Here is a 15,762-nt window from a genome sequence, read left to right on the forward strand (position 1 = left end):
TTTAAGTTAAGATTTGCACAACTGCTAAAAGCCTCAGGAAAAACAATAGCTTTCTTGCCAATTTCGTTGTATCAAAATATTTATGATAGTATCAACTTCCAGTCATTTCAGAGTGGATTCTCTTGTACGCAACTCAGCAACTCCTCTGATGTTATTTACTCTTTGTTTAATAAACAGCTAAGACCATCTTCTACTATACGTCTTTGCCTTAATCTTTGATGGCTATAAAAAATATTTCCTTTTCATTGGTACAAAACGTAGTATGAAGTTAGCAAATCTTATAATGAAAAGTGGTCTAGGGCTTTTATTAAGAAAAAAATATTATCTAATTTACTAGCAATGGCTTCTGAATGCAATTGCAATATTCTTCTGCCAACTACAAAGTTTAATTTAATGTGTGTATGTAACTTATACTTGAGCTAAGAAAACACATTGTTCATGGTATTGAAGATTGGGAAAGCATACAGTATATGAAGCATTTATAATCAAAAGCTAATATTCACTAGTGTCAGGTATAAGCCTGTTTATACATTCCCTTGTATAGTTCTGTAACAACTTGTTCGTTTGTATGACTTAACTTTTTGTTTGCTTACTGACTTATTGAATAAAATAAGAAAATAATTGTAGCTTACATGGTGTAATTAAGTAAAAATGCATATAAAAATACATGTACAATTATAAATGAAATTGGTGTGCATTCGTTGGTTGCATTGATGGTCTCTTTCAGCTTCCATAGCTGAGGACTGCCAAATGTTAGGCTTTGGAGACTAGAAAATATAAATGAAACAGAAGATCAACATATATTATAATATAGAGATGAGCTGGTTCAGTTTTACTCGGATTTACCCGAATCTCTTTATTGGCTCACGGACGTCATGTGTTTTGGTTAGCCAATAAGAAAAATCCAGAAAAAGAGAACTTGCGATAATTCTGGCGTTATTAATCGAGTAAATCCGAACCAGCTCATCTCTAATATAATAGCATGTTGAAGAGTGTAGCAATGCTGAAAATCTTGTGGGTGGTTAGCTGTAGTGGATGGTATCGGGATCCCAGAGCTTGGGATGCCGTCAGTTAGAATCCCGACAGTGGCATCCTGATGCACAGAATCCTAACACCTGGTACATAAGTAGTCTAACCCCTCCTCTTGTCTACCCCCTAACCCTCCTTCCCTGCAGCCTGACCCTAACCTGACACCCACCTCCCCCCTCCTCCAGCAGCCTAAAGCTAACCTTCCCAGATATTTCCTAACTGATATGATGTAGCCATAACCTGTGTCCTGCTGTAAGATAAACAAGGTTGTATTGCCTAACAAGTTACTGAAAAATCTGCTGGTTGCCTAGGTAAGTGATACAAAGTTCCTACTAAAATCAATACAACTGTCCACTGTAGGTGCTATACTAAATTCTACTTCTACATACTAAATACTCTACTTCTGAGTACTCGAATTGCATCTCAAAAGAAAGATAACTTTTGTGTACAAAACTAACACCAGCCTGGCATGTACAGCAAGTGTTCTCGTGCCCACCTTGCCTCACTCCCAGTAAAGACATTTTATTTATTTAACTTAGGTTTCGCAATCACAATCAAGATTTTAGGCAAATAACTCATCTATTAGTATATACAAAAAAAAAAAAAAAATAGAAAAGTGGTTTACATTTCAAAAATGTTATGCTTGGGTTGTTAACCAGACATTGGCACAGATAGGTCAGGAAACAGATGGTTTTTGTTACAGTTCTGATACATATAGGACTGTCACAACAAATTATAGTAACTTTACAGCTTAGCCTGGGAAATGGCATTAGCACCCAATGCAGAGTAGTAAATAAAGATACAGTATAAATCCTTCACCAGCTTTTTAAAGGTGAAGAAATATTATTTCATTATCTATGTTTTGATAATATATGAACGTAACAGGTATTAGAGATTGAGGGGGAGATGTACTAAGCCTACAAAAGTGATAAATTGCATGGTGATAAAGTAACAACCAATCAGCATCTCTGGCCATTTACAGGCTGGGTTTGAAAAATGACAGGAGCTGGTTGGTTGGTACTTTATCACTGTGCAATTTAACACTTTTCATGCTTAGTACATCTGACCCACAGGCTCTCATATCTGAAATGCTTGGGACAAGAAACATTTTTTATTTTGAATTTTTCAGTATTTTGGAATATTTGCAAACCATAATGAGATATCTTGGGAATGAGACCCAAGTCTATATACGAAAATTTATTTGTATTTCATATACATCTTATACACATAACCGGAAGGTAATTTTATACAATATTTTTTATAATTTTGTGATTGAAACAAGCATGAGAAAGCAAAAGTGTCAGTATCCAATTTTGGGTATTGGATTTTCATATATGTGAGACTTAAACTGATTTGTATTTTTTACAGGGCACACTATTTGTGTTATACAGTACACTATGGTGGTCATTCCGAGTTGATCGCTCGCTAGCTAGTTTTAGCAGCCATGCAAATGCTATGCCGCCGCCCACTGGGGAGTGTATTTTAGCTTAGCAGAAGTGTGAACGCTTGTGCAGGCGAGCTTTGCAAAAACAGTTTATGCAGTTTCAGAGTAGCTCTGAACCTACTCAGCGCTTGTGATCACTTCAGCCTATTTGTGTCCAGATTTGACGTCATACACTCGCCCAGCGAACGCCCAGCCATGCCTGCATTTTTTCAGACACGCCTGCGTTTTTCCAAACACTCCCTGAAAATGGTCAGTTGACATCCAGAAAAGCCCCCTTCCTGTCAATCTTCTTGCGGCCATCAGTGCGAAGAAAAACTTCGCTAGAACCTGAGCACAACCACAAAGGGCTTTGTACCCGTACGTCGCGCGTGCGCATTGTGGGGCATATGCATGCGCATAAATGCAATTTTTTCACCTGATCGATGCGCTGTGAAAATTGGCAGCGAGCGATCAACTCGGAATGACCCCCTATGGCCCAACATTTGCCACAAAGGGGGCTATTTTTCTAAGACTCAGCCTTTACATTTTGTGCAATTGTCAATATCTAATATCACTGCTATTTAAAATACTGTAACAATATCTGTGATATCTCCTGCATTCAGTACGAAATCAGTGACAGTTCTCTTTGGGGATGGCCAAAAGAAGTGATTCACAACAAATCTCTGCGCACCTCCCAGCAGCGCCTGCTCACTGATATCTCCCCGAGAGCATTTTTAAATTGTCGGCAACTATGATTAGAATTATGACAACTGTATTTTGTTTAGTAAAAGTTGATTTATTTATTTATTTATTGTTTGGCTCGTGAGATCAAGTTTTAAAGAGTAGACTTACCTATAAAATAAGAGGTTTCTTTTCATCCTAGGACACATTGTGGTCTATTTACTAAGCATTGGATGGAGATAAAGGTGGACGAAGATAAAGTCCCAACCAACCAGCTCTTAACTGCCATTTTTTAAACAGAGCCTGTAACATGACAGTTAAGAGCTGATTGGCTGGTACTTTATCTCCATCCACTTTATCTCCATCCAAAGGTTTAGTAAATAGACCCCATGAGTTGACATACTGAAGAATCTATTTAAAAGTCCTCTTATCTAGGCCACTGCCACTGAGAGGGAGGGGCAGCAGTTACTAATAACCCATGCCCGGGTCTGATGGAGGGGCCTGGGGTGGGTCCGGGTCCACTGCCATCCCCCCGGTTCCCCTACCTGTCAGCAGCAGCAGCTTCGCTCTTCAGCCAGCACATGTTGCTGTGCGCTGGCTGCGCTGTGGAGGTGCAGCAGCAGTCTCTTCTGTCTGTGCAGAGGGGAGGGGGATCACACTGGTCGTGCCCCCCTCTGGATTTGTCCCTGGCTGAGGGGCATGATGCTCCTCCCAAAATTGCACTCAGAGTGCTGAAAATACTTGTTTTTTCCATTAATTTGTATAAGTGGGTGAAGTCAAGCCTCCTGCAATTAGGCCCCAAAAATGTACCTGGGCCCGCCACAGCTCTCTACATCACTGATCTAGGCTCCATTACTACAAAGTTAAAGGTACTCACTTAACAGCTTACTCTTTACTCAGAGAGGCACTGATTCCAAGGTGCATGAACATTTGTTTTGTGGATAAATCTTATGATTTTTCACACTGTGCATGTTCCATAGCTGCGCATACACAGCTGCGAGCAAACACAAGCGATTCAGAGTGTGGCTAAGTTGCAACTTGGTGACCACACATACAGTAGGCTAATTTTTCTGACGGAGTGTGGCCAGCGTGCAGAGGCACTGATGGGGGGGGGGGGGTACTAATGTCCTGGGCCCAGCATTATCTGGAGGGCCTGGAGAGTGTATTGATTGGGGAAGTGCAATTGCATAGATGCAGCCAACTCTAAATACAAAGAGTTTAGAAAAAAGTCTGAGAACATAATGTAGCTGCATACTATATGCGGCCCAACTTCTGTGCAGCTCTGACCCAGGCCCAGAGAGTGCTATACATTTCATCCATGCAGAATTGCTACTGACATTGCATTTTTCTACATAATCAACAAATCAACTAAAACTATTCCAGTAAATGAATCACACAGATGTATAACTGACCATGGACAGGCACATTCACACTTCTAAGCAGGAACAATTGCTCCATCTTATATATCATGAGGTTTGACCAGCACAGGTAGTTTTTATTTCAGAATGAATTTAATTTAACTTTACATATAGAGATTTCCATAGCTAATGACAGAAAACAGCCTTATCTGCATAACTGCTCAATTATGAACGGTTTATTGTTGCAGACAGAAATACGATAGTGTGACAGGCAATGAGCCTGAGCCGCATTCACTTAGGAATGGAGAGCTCAATGAAAGCTAAACTCATGTTTCCTTAGTGCTGCATGCAGATCTGAATGCCAAAATGGTCTGATGTATGTACAGGATGATGGGCAGATCTTGATTAAGTGGGCCATGAATTATTGATTATAAATCGTCCTAAATAAGTAGTTAAGTTATATCTCAGAATAACCAAAATAGTGTTTTATGAGGTCAGCTTGCGAGGTAACTTTCCCAATACCCAAAGCTAATACATGGCACATTGGGCCTGATTTGGATGTGTAAGCAAGGCAGAAAAAGCACATAACTCTGTGTCTGGAACAAACCATTTTGCAATGGAAGGGGATCAAATACATTCATATTTTTTCTGTGCAGAGTAAATACTATCTGCTTTTGCATGTAGCCCACATATGTTAGACAGCTTTATTTTTACACTACAATTTAGATTTCAGTTTGGACACACCCAACCCAAATCTAAATCTCTCTGCACATGTTACAGCTAACTGTTCCACCTGCAGTGCAACATGGTTTTGCCCAGTTGCTTGCTTTTTTGCTTTGCCTCCACATATGAATAACCGCCAATAATAGCAACAGCATTAGACAGCAGATTAGAATGAATATTGAGAAATAAAGGTCAAGTACAAGTTTTTTTTTTATCAATTCCTTTGTTATTTGTTTTGACATTTTTTTGAGTGGGAGCTTATATTGCTTATACAATGAAATAAAAAATGGTATGATCCTTTTTCATATATAGTGATAACATAGCATCTTACTTGTCTTAAACAAACGCCTAAAAGCTAGTGATAAGCGGGTTCGGTTCCTCTGAATCCGAACCCGCCCGAACTTCAGTTTTTTTCTTCACGGGTCCGAGCGACTCGGATCTTCCCGCCTTGCTCGGTTAACCCGAGCGCGCCCGAACGTCATCATCCCGCTGTCGGATTCTCGCGAGACTCGGATTCTATATAAGGAGCCGCGCGTCGCCGCCATTTTCACACGTGCATTGAGAGTCATAGGGAGAGGACGTGGCTGGCGTCCTCTCCGTTTAGAGAAGAGAGAGACACAGTAGAGACGAGAGAGACACAGTATTTTGGGGAGCATTATTACTATTAGGAGGAGTACTACTATACTACTATACTACTTGCTGAAGTGATATAGATTAGATAGTGTGACTGTGTATTGTATTAATTATCTGACTTGTGGGGGAGACACTGACAGTGGGGAGCAGTTAGAGTCTGAGAGCAGGACTCAGGAGTACATATAACGTACAGTGCACACTTTTGCTGCCAGAGTCAGTGCCACACTGCCATTGTTGTGACCACACTGACCACCAGTATAATAATATATTTTGTGATTGTCTGCTTAGGACTCGGAGTACTAGTTGCAAGTTGCAACGTGACCTGACCACCAGTTTAATAATCAATCACCACCAGTTTAATATATATATATATATATATATATATAATTGTATATAATATATATATATATATATATATATATAATATTGTATACCACCTACCCGTGGTTTTTTTTTTTCATTCTTCTTTATACATACTACTATAGTAGCTTACTGTAGCAGTCTGCGGTGCTGCTGACCTGACAGTGTCCAGCAGGTCCGTCATCAGTCATTACATAATAAATATATATAGTACCTGTCCGGCTGCAGTACTAGTGATATTATATTGATTTCATCTCATTATCAATAATTTATCATCCAGTCTAGACTCTATATTAGCAGCAGACACAGTACGTTAGTCCACGGCTGTAGCTACCTCTGTGTCGGCACTCGGCAGTCCATCCATAATTGTATACCACCTACCCGTGGTTTTTTTTTTCTTTCTTCTTTGTACATACTACTATAGTATAGTAGCTTACTGTAGCAGTCTGCGGTGCTGCTGAGCTGACAGTGTCCAGCAGGTCCGTCATCAGTCATCATTACCTAATAAATATATTATCTACCTGTCCGGCTGCAGTACTAGTGATATTATATATACATACATATATATATTGATTTCATCTCATTATCAATCATCCAGTCTATATTAGCAGCAGACACAGTACGTTAGTCCACGGCTGTAGCTACCTCTGTGTCGGCACTCGGCAGTCCATCCATAATTGTATACCACCTACCCGTGGTTTTTTTTTTTCTTTCTTCTTTGTACATACTACTATAGTATAGTAGCTTACTGTAGCAGTCTGCGGTGCTGCTGAGCTGACAGTGTCCAGCAGGTCCGTCATCAGTCATCATTACCTAATAAATATATTATCTACCTGTCCGGCTGCAGTACTAGTGATATTATATATACATACATATATATATATTGATTTCATCTCATTATCAATCATCCAGTCTATATTAGCAGCAGACACAGTACGTTAGTCCACGGCTGTAGCTACCTCTGTGTCGGCACTCGGCAGTCCATCCATAATTGTATACCACCTACCCGTGGTTTTTTTTTTCTTTCTTCTTTGTACATACTACTATAGTATAGTAGCTTACTGTAGCAGTCTGCGGTGCTGCTGAGCTGACAGTGTCCAGCAGGTCCGTCATCAGTCATCATTACCTAATAAATATATTATCTACCTGTCCGGCTGCAGTACTAGTGATATTATATATACATACATATATATATTGATTTCATCTCATTATCAATCATCCAGTCTATATTAGCAGCAGACACAGTACGTTAGTCCACGGCTGTAGCTACCTCTGTGTCGGCACTCGGCAGTCCATCCATAATTGTATACCACCTACCCGTGGTTTTTTTTTTTCTTTCTTCTTTGTACATACTACTATAGTATAGTAGCTTACTGTAGCAGTCTGCGGTGCTGCTGAGCTGACAGTGTCCAGCAGGTCCATCATCAGTCATCATTACCTAATAAATATATTATCTACCTGTCCGGCTGCAGTACTAGTGATATTATATATACATACATATATATATATTGATTTCATCTCATTATCATCCAGTCTATATTAGCAGCAGACACAGTACGGTAGTCCACGGCTGTAGCTACCTCTGTGTCGGCACTCGGCAGTCCATCCATAAGTATACTAGTATCCATCCATCTCCATTGTTTACCTGAGGTGCCTTTTAGTTGTGCCTATTAAAATATGGAGAACAAAAATGTTGAGGTTCCAAAATTAGGGAAAGATCAAGATCCACTTCCACCTCGTGCTGAAGCTGCTGCCACTAGTCATGGCCGAGACGATGAAATGCCAGCAACGTCGTCTGCCAAGGCCGATGCCCAATGTCATAGTACAGAGCATGTCAAATCCAAAACACCAAATATCAGTAAAAAAAGGACTCCAAAACCTAAAATAAAATTGTCGGAGGAGAAGCGTAAACTTGCCAATATGCCATTTACCACACGGAGTGGCAAGGAACGGCTGAGGCCCTGGCCTATGTTCATGGCTAGTGGTTCAGCTTCACATGAGGATGGAAGCACTCAGCCTCTCGCTAGAAAACTGAAAAGACTCAAGCTGGCAAAAGCACCGCAAAGAACTGTGCGTACTTCGAAATCCCAAATCCACAAGGAGAGTCCAATTGTGTCGGTTGCGATGCCTGACCTTCCCAACACTGGACGTGAAGAGCATGCGCCTTCCACCATTTGCACGCCCCCTGCAAGTGCTGGAAGGAGCACCCGCAGTCCAGTTCCTGATAGTCAGATTGAAGATGTCAGTGTTGAAGTACACCAGGATGAGGAGGATATGGGTGTTGCTGGCGCTGGGGAGGAAATTGACCAGGAGGATTCTGATGGTGAGGTGGTTTGTTTAAGTCAGGCACCCGGGGAGACACCTGTTGTCCGTGGGAGGAATATGGCCGTTGACATGCCTGGTGAAAATACCCAAAAAATCAGCTCTTCAGTGTGGAGGTATTTCAACAGAAATGCGGACAACAGGTGTCAAGCCGTGTGTTGCCTTTGTCAAGCTGTAATAAGTAGGGGTAAGGACGTTAACCACCTCGGAACATCCTCCCTTATACGTCACCTGCAGCGCATTCATAATAAGTCAGTGACAAGTTCAAAAACTTTGGGTGACAGCGGAAGCAGTCCACTGACCAGTAAATCCCTTCCTCTTGTAACCAAGCTCACGCAAACCACCCCACCAACTCCCTCAGTGTCAATTTCCTCCTTCCCCAGGAATGCCAATAGTCCTGCAGGCCATGTCACTGGCAATTCTGATGAGTCCTCTCCTGCCTGGGATTCCTCCGATGCATCCTTGCGTGTAACGCCTACTGCTGCTGGCGCTGCTGTTGTTGCTGCTGGAAGTCGATGGTCATCCCAGAGGGGAAGTCGGAAGACCACTTGTACTACTTCCAGTAAGCAATTGACTGTCCAACAGTCCTTTGCGAGGAAGATGAAATATCACAGCAGTCATCCTGCTGCAAAGCGGATAACTGAGGCCTTGACAACTATGTTGGTGTTAGACGTGCGTCCGGTATCCGCCGTTAGTTCACAGGGAACTAGACAATTTCTTGAGGTAGTGTGCCCCCGTTACCAAATACCATCTAGGTTCCACTTCTCTAGGCAGGCGATACCGAAAATGTACACAGACCTCAGAAAAAGACTCACCAGTGTCCTAAAAAATGCAGCTGTACCCAATGTCCACTTAACCACGGACATGTGGACAAGTGGAGCAGGGCAGGGTCAGGACTATATGACTGTGACAGCCCACTGGGTAGATGTATGGACTCCCGCCGCAAGAACAGCAGCGGCGGCACCAGTAGCAGCATCTCGCAAACGCCAACTCTTTCCTAGGCAGGCTACGCTTTGTATCACCGCTTTCCAGAATACGCACACAGCTGAAAACCTCTTACGGCAACTGAGGAAGATCATCGCGGAATGGCTTACCCCAATTGGACTCTCCTGTGGATTTGTGGCATCGGACAACGCCAGCAATATTGTGTGTGCATTAAATATGGGCAAATTCCAGCACGTCCCATGTTTTGCACATACCTTGAATTTGGTGGTGCAGAATTTTTTAAAAAACGACAGGGGCGTGCAAGAGATGCTGTCGGTGGCCAGAAGAATTGCGGGACACTTTCGGCGTACAGGCACCACGTACAGAAGACTGGAGCACCACCAAAAACTACTGAACCTGCCCTGCCATCATCTGAAGCAAGAAGTGGTAACGAGGTGGAATTCAACCCTCTATATGCTTCAGAGGTTGGAGGAGCAGCAAAAGGCCATTCAAGCCTATACAATTGAGCACGATATAGGAGGTGGAATGCACCTGTCTCAAGTGCAGTGGAGAATGATTTCAACGTTGTGCAAGGTTCTGATGCCCTTTGAACTTGCCACACGTGAAGTCAGTTCAGACACTGCCAGCCTGAGTCAGGTCATTCCCCTCATCAGGCTTTTTCAGAAGAAGCTGGAGACATTGAAGGAGGAGCTAACACGGAGCGATTCCGCTAGGCATGTGGGACTTGTGGATGGAGCCCTTAATTCGCTTAACAAGGATTCACGGGTGGTCAATCTGTTGAAATCAGAGCACTACATTTTGGCCACCGTGCTCGATCCTAGATTTAAAGCCTACCTTGGATCTCTCTTTCCGGCAGACACAAGTCTGCTGGGGTTGAAAGACCTGCTGGTGAGAAAATTGTCAAGTCAAGCGGAACGCGACCTGTCAACATCTCCTCCTTCACGTTCTCCCGCAACTGGGGGTGCGAGGAAAAGGCTCAGAATTCCGAGCCCACCCGCTGGCGGTGATGCAGGGCAGTCTGGAGCGACTGCTGATGCTGACATCTGGTCCGGACTGAAGGACCTGACAACGATTACGGACATGTCGTCTACTGTCACTGCATATGATTCTCTCACCATTGAAAGAATGGTGGAGGATTATATGAGTGACCGCATCCAAGTAGGCACGTCACACAGTCCGTACTTATACTGGCAGGAAAAAGAGGCAATTTGGAGGCCCTTGCACAAACTGGCTTTATTCTACCTAAGTTGCCCTCCCACAAGTGTGTACTCCGAAAGAGTGTTTAGTGCCGCCGCTCACCTTGTCAGCAATCGGCGTACGAGGTTACATCCAGAAAATGTGGAGAAGATGATGTTCATTAAAATGAATTATAATCAATTCCTCCGTGGAGACATTGACCAGCAGCAATTGCCTCCACAAAGTACACAGGGAGCTGAGATGGTGGATTCCAGTGGGGACGAATTGATAATCTGTGAGGAGGGGGATGTACACAGTGATATATCGGAGGATGATGATGAGGTGGACATCTTGCCTCTGTAGAGCCAGTTTGTGCAAGGAGAGATTAATTGCTTCTTTTTTGGTGGGGGTCCAAACCAACCCGTCATTTCAGTCACAGTCGTGTGGCAGACCCTGTCACTGAAATGATGGGTTGGTTAAAGTGTGCATGTCCTGTTTATACAACATAAGGGTGGGTGGGAGGGCCCAAGGACAATTCCATCTTGCACCTCTTTTTTCTTTAATTTTTATTTGCGTCATGTGCTGTTTGTGGAATGTTTTTTGGAAGGGCCATCCTGCGTGACACTGCAGTGCCACTCCTAGATGGGCCCGGTGTTTGTGTCGGCCACTAGGGTCGCTTATCTTACTCACACAGCTACCTCATTGCGCCTCTTTTTTTCTTTGCGTCATGTGCTGTTTGGGGAGGGTTTTTTGGAAGGGACATCCTGCGTGACACTGCAGTGCCACTCCTAGATGGGCCCGGTGTTTGTGTCGGCCACTAGGGTCGCTTATCTTACTCACACAGCTACCTCATTGCGCCTCTTTTTTTCTTTGCGTCATGTGCTGTTTGGGGAGTGTTTTTTGGAAGGGCCATCCTGCGTGACACTGCAGTGCCACTCCTAGATGGGCCCGGTGTTTGTGTCGGCCACTAGGGTCGCTTATCTTACTCACACAGCTACCTCATTGCGCCTCTTTTTTTCTTTGCGTCATGTGCTGTTTGGGGAGGGTTTTTTGGAAGGGACATCCTGCGTGACACTGCAGTGCCACTCCTAGATGGGCCCGGTGTTTGTGTCGGCCACTAGGGTCGCTTATCTTACTCACACAGCTACCTCATTGCGCCTCTTTTTTTCTTTGCGTCATGTGCTGTTTGGGGAGTGTTTTTTGCAAGGGACATCCTGCGTAACACTGCAGTGCCACTCCTAGATGGGCCCGGTGTTTGTGTCGGCCACTAGGGTCGCTTATCTTACTCACACAGCTACCTCATTGCGCCTCTTTTTTTCTTTGCGTCATGTGCTGTTTGGGGAGGGTTTTTTGGAAGGGACATCCTGCGTGACACTGCAGTGCCACTCCTAGATGGGCCCGGTGTTTGTGTCGGCCACTAGGGTCGCTTAGCTTAGTCATCCAGCGACCTAGGTGCAAATTTTAGGACTAAAAATAATATTGTGAGGTGTGAGGTATTCAGAATAGACTGAAAATGAGTGTAAATTATGGTTTTTGAGGTTAATAATACTTTGGGATCAAAATGACCCACAAATTCTATGATTTAAGCTGTTTTTTAGTTTTTTTTTTAAAAAACACCCGAATCCAAAACACACCCGAATCCGACAAAAAAAATTCGGTGAGGTTTTGCCAAAACGCGGTCGAACCCAAAACACGGCCGGGGAACCGAACCCAAAACCAAAACACAAAACCCGAAAAATTTCCGGTGCACATCACTACTAAAAGCCAGTATTTGCATAAATATACTAGATCTTCTCCAGTTCAGGTTGGCATAACGTACTGTACAATAAATCACCAGCATGGTTATATTCACTCTGGCCCTTGCAGGTTAAGAGATATTTTAATTGTATGTGAGAAGATAAAATCCAAAAGTGCTAAACACTACTGTATTAATGCATTGTAATTTATATAAAAATATGCGTCTGTGCGTAAGGGCCTGATTCAGAGATGTATGGTAATGTATTCGCAGCTGGGCTCCCGTATGCAGCAGGTGTATGAAAATATGCTAATGCTGCCACCAGTGGCGGATCTAGACTTAACTTTTAGGGGGGGCGGTTTAAGAATTATGACTCCTCCCCCTAATCATAGCCCCTCCCACTTAGTAATGCCCTTCCCGTTCGCTTCTAAATTTCCTATTGTTGCCATTACTAATAAAATGTTGCCAGTTAGTGGAGAGAACCCTGCGCACTGGTGATACAGACTGGCGAATCGCCATTCCTTCCATCAGGGGTGGTAGAGGCTAAGACAGTAGGGCAATTTAAACATGCATGGAATAGACATAAGGATATTCTTACAAAGAAATAAGGATCAGATAAGGTTAGAGATAAAAAATAATGTAAAAAAAAAAAAAGGGGCAGACTACATGGGCCAAGTGGTTCTTATCTGCCGACAAATTCTGTTTCTACAGCACACAGAATGAGCCGAAATTCACATTATAGCACAATGAATGAGCCGAAATTCACATTATAGCACACTGAATGTGCCGAAATTCACATTATAGCACGCAGAATGAGCCAAAATTCACGTTATAGCACGCAGAATGAGCCAAAATTCACATTATAGCACACTGAATGAGCCGAAATTCACATTATAGCACACTGTATGAGCCGAAATTCACATTATAGCACGCAGAATGAGCCAAAATTCACGTTATAGCACGCAGAATGAGCCGAAATTCACATCATAGCACACTGAATGAGCCGAAATGCACATCATAGCACGCAGAATGAGCCGAAATGCACATCATAGCACGCAGAATGAGCCGAAATGCACATCATAGCACGCAGAATGAGCCGAAATGCACATCATAGCACGCAGAATGAGCCAAAATTCACATTATAGCACGCAGAATGAGCCAAAATTCACGTTATAGCACACTGAATGAGCCGAAATTCACATTATAGCACACTGACTGGGCCGAAATTCACATTATAGCGCGCAGAATGAGCCAAAATTCACATTATAGCACGCAGAATGAGCCAAAATTCACATTATAGCACAATGTATGAGCCGAAATTCACATTATTTACTGCATGTAGAATGAGCCGAAATTCACATTACAGTACACTGAATGAGCCAAAATAATGCAGGGACACATACACTTTAGTTAGGAGAAGAGGGGGGAGACAAGGAACACAGGCACTTTAGCTAGGAGCGGAGGGGGGAGACATGGAACACAGAGGGGGCACACACACACACTTACTTAAAGTATGGAGGGTAGGAGACATGGCTGGCAGACAGTGACACCTGCTGCAGCCAGCAGCATGAGGAGTCGGATGGAGGCCGGGTGCCGCCGCGGCATTGGGAACGAGGTGGAGAGCGGGCAGCGCGGCGGGGGACGGGGAGAGATAGAGAGCGTCCTGACGCGCGTACAGGAAGGAGGGGGCGTGGTCAGAACAGAGGCCGCTCAGCCGCTGTATGCGCGTGAGGACGCTCTCTCTCTCTCCCCTTCCCCCGCCGCGCTGCACCGCTCTCCACCTCGTTCCCAACGCCGCGGCGGGACCCGGCCTCCATCCTGGTGCCGGTATGTGTAGGGGGGGCGTTCGCCCTAATCGCCCCCCGCTAAATCCGCCACTGGCTGCCACCTGGAACTGGATTGAGACTCCCATTGGGGGCTTTGCAGATATCAGCATCTGTGTACACATACGCAGAGGAGCTCACTCCACTAGCCAACCTTCTGGGTAACTCTATGGTTATGCAGAATGGCAGTGGGCACTTAGACGCTGGTGCTATATTTTCTGTGTTTTAAATTACAGCTGTAGGCTGACACGCCACGAAAATAGTCACAACACACCTGCGTTTTTGTCACCACTCCGTCACAGCCCCCAAATGTTCCCTAACTGTCAATCACTCTGTGAAGAAATCCTCACTGTGATCGACTCTGCAGAGGTACCTTGGCACATGCGCATTGCGAGCGCAACGCATGCAGCCTATAATCACTCAACTGCATAAACATCGGCATTGCGTATTGAATCAGGCTCTGTGTTATTAGACAGTTGTATTTCACAAGATAGACCATGCATTAACGTCCCTATGGTAAACTACAAAACAGAACTGAAATCCATATTTTATGTTTGTAATTATTTGGAAAATTAACATTGATAACGAAATTTTAAAGATGCGTGTATTTTTTGACATATACAATGTCTATGTTTTCAGATTCACTGGCCGGCACCTAAAGAAAGACTGGAATTTTGCAAACTCGCTGGGAAAGATACAGACGTGAGTGTATTACTAGTCATTATCACTACTGTGTGTATCTAGTACTTCAAGCTAATATGATTATTGTTTAAGGAAAGCAGTTACCTTTGTATTATAATGTGTATCAGCACATAGTCATCATGCAGTGCAATAACACATAACAAATAGCGTTCTGTGTGGTTATCTGCTTACCTGTACTCAGTGGAATTTGTCCAAGTAAAACCTGCTGGAAAGTAGACTATCATAAATAAAGGTATTTACCTTACAATGCACTGAGGTGTAACCTATTTGCAGTACTTTCTTACATGAGGGGACATTAAAAAAAAAAATCAATATTTACAGCAGATAACATACTGTTATTTCATTCTATCAGTGTTATATACACATATTGCTATTTTGGCAAATACTAGAAGGTAAATACTGTAATACAGTAGTAATTATTTCAGCACAAACCTTAGCTATCTTTTGCATTAGCCTGTACCTGTATCCAGATAACTCTTCTTTGGAAAGCACAATATGCTGATGCAATATAACTAAGATATAACATAAACATTACTTACTTATTTATTTTATTTTTTTTGCTGTTTTTCTTCTTGTGCCATAGCAAAGCATACAATATAATGTAACTATGTACTAATAAAAATGATAAAGGTATTAGATGCCAAGTTTTAGGGTACAGTTTAAAACAAATGCATTAACTTAATTCATTTAAATCTAAAGGTCATTTAACAAGTTTTACTCTCACTGAACAAACTGCACATGAAATAAATATAATTTAAATATGATATATAGTTGTGCATCTGTTAAAAAAAAAAAAATCTGCATTAATCAGTTCCCAATGTTCTGTCTTAAGGCCCATATAGACAGGCCGAT

At 43.0% G+C, this 15,762-nt stretch overlaps 1 protein-coding gene across 3 annotated transcripts in view; it reads left to right on the plus strand.

Annotated features, from left to right (window-relative positions):
- Positions 1 to 15,762, plus strand: part of SEMA3D (semaphorin 3D) — a 293,106-nt gene that overhangs the window by 138,764 nt on the left and 138,580 nt on the right. For all 3 annotated transcript variants that reach the window (XM_063926929.1, XM_063926930.1, XM_063926931.1), the window contains exon 4: positions 14,848 to 14,910. In XM_063926929.1, coding sequence (XP_063782999.1) covers positions 14,848 to 14,910 — 63 coding nt within the window. The remainder of the gene's footprint in view (positions 1 to 14,847; positions 14,911 to 15,762) is intronic.

The sequence above is a fragment of the Pseudophryne corroboree genome, chromosome 6 (assembly GCF_028390025.1).
Source record: "Pseudophryne corroboree isolate aPseCor3 chromosome 6, aPseCor3.hap2, whole genome shotgun sequence".
NCBI lineage: Eukaryota > Metazoa > Chordata > Amphibia > Anura > Myobatrachidae > Pseudophryne > Pseudophryne corroboree.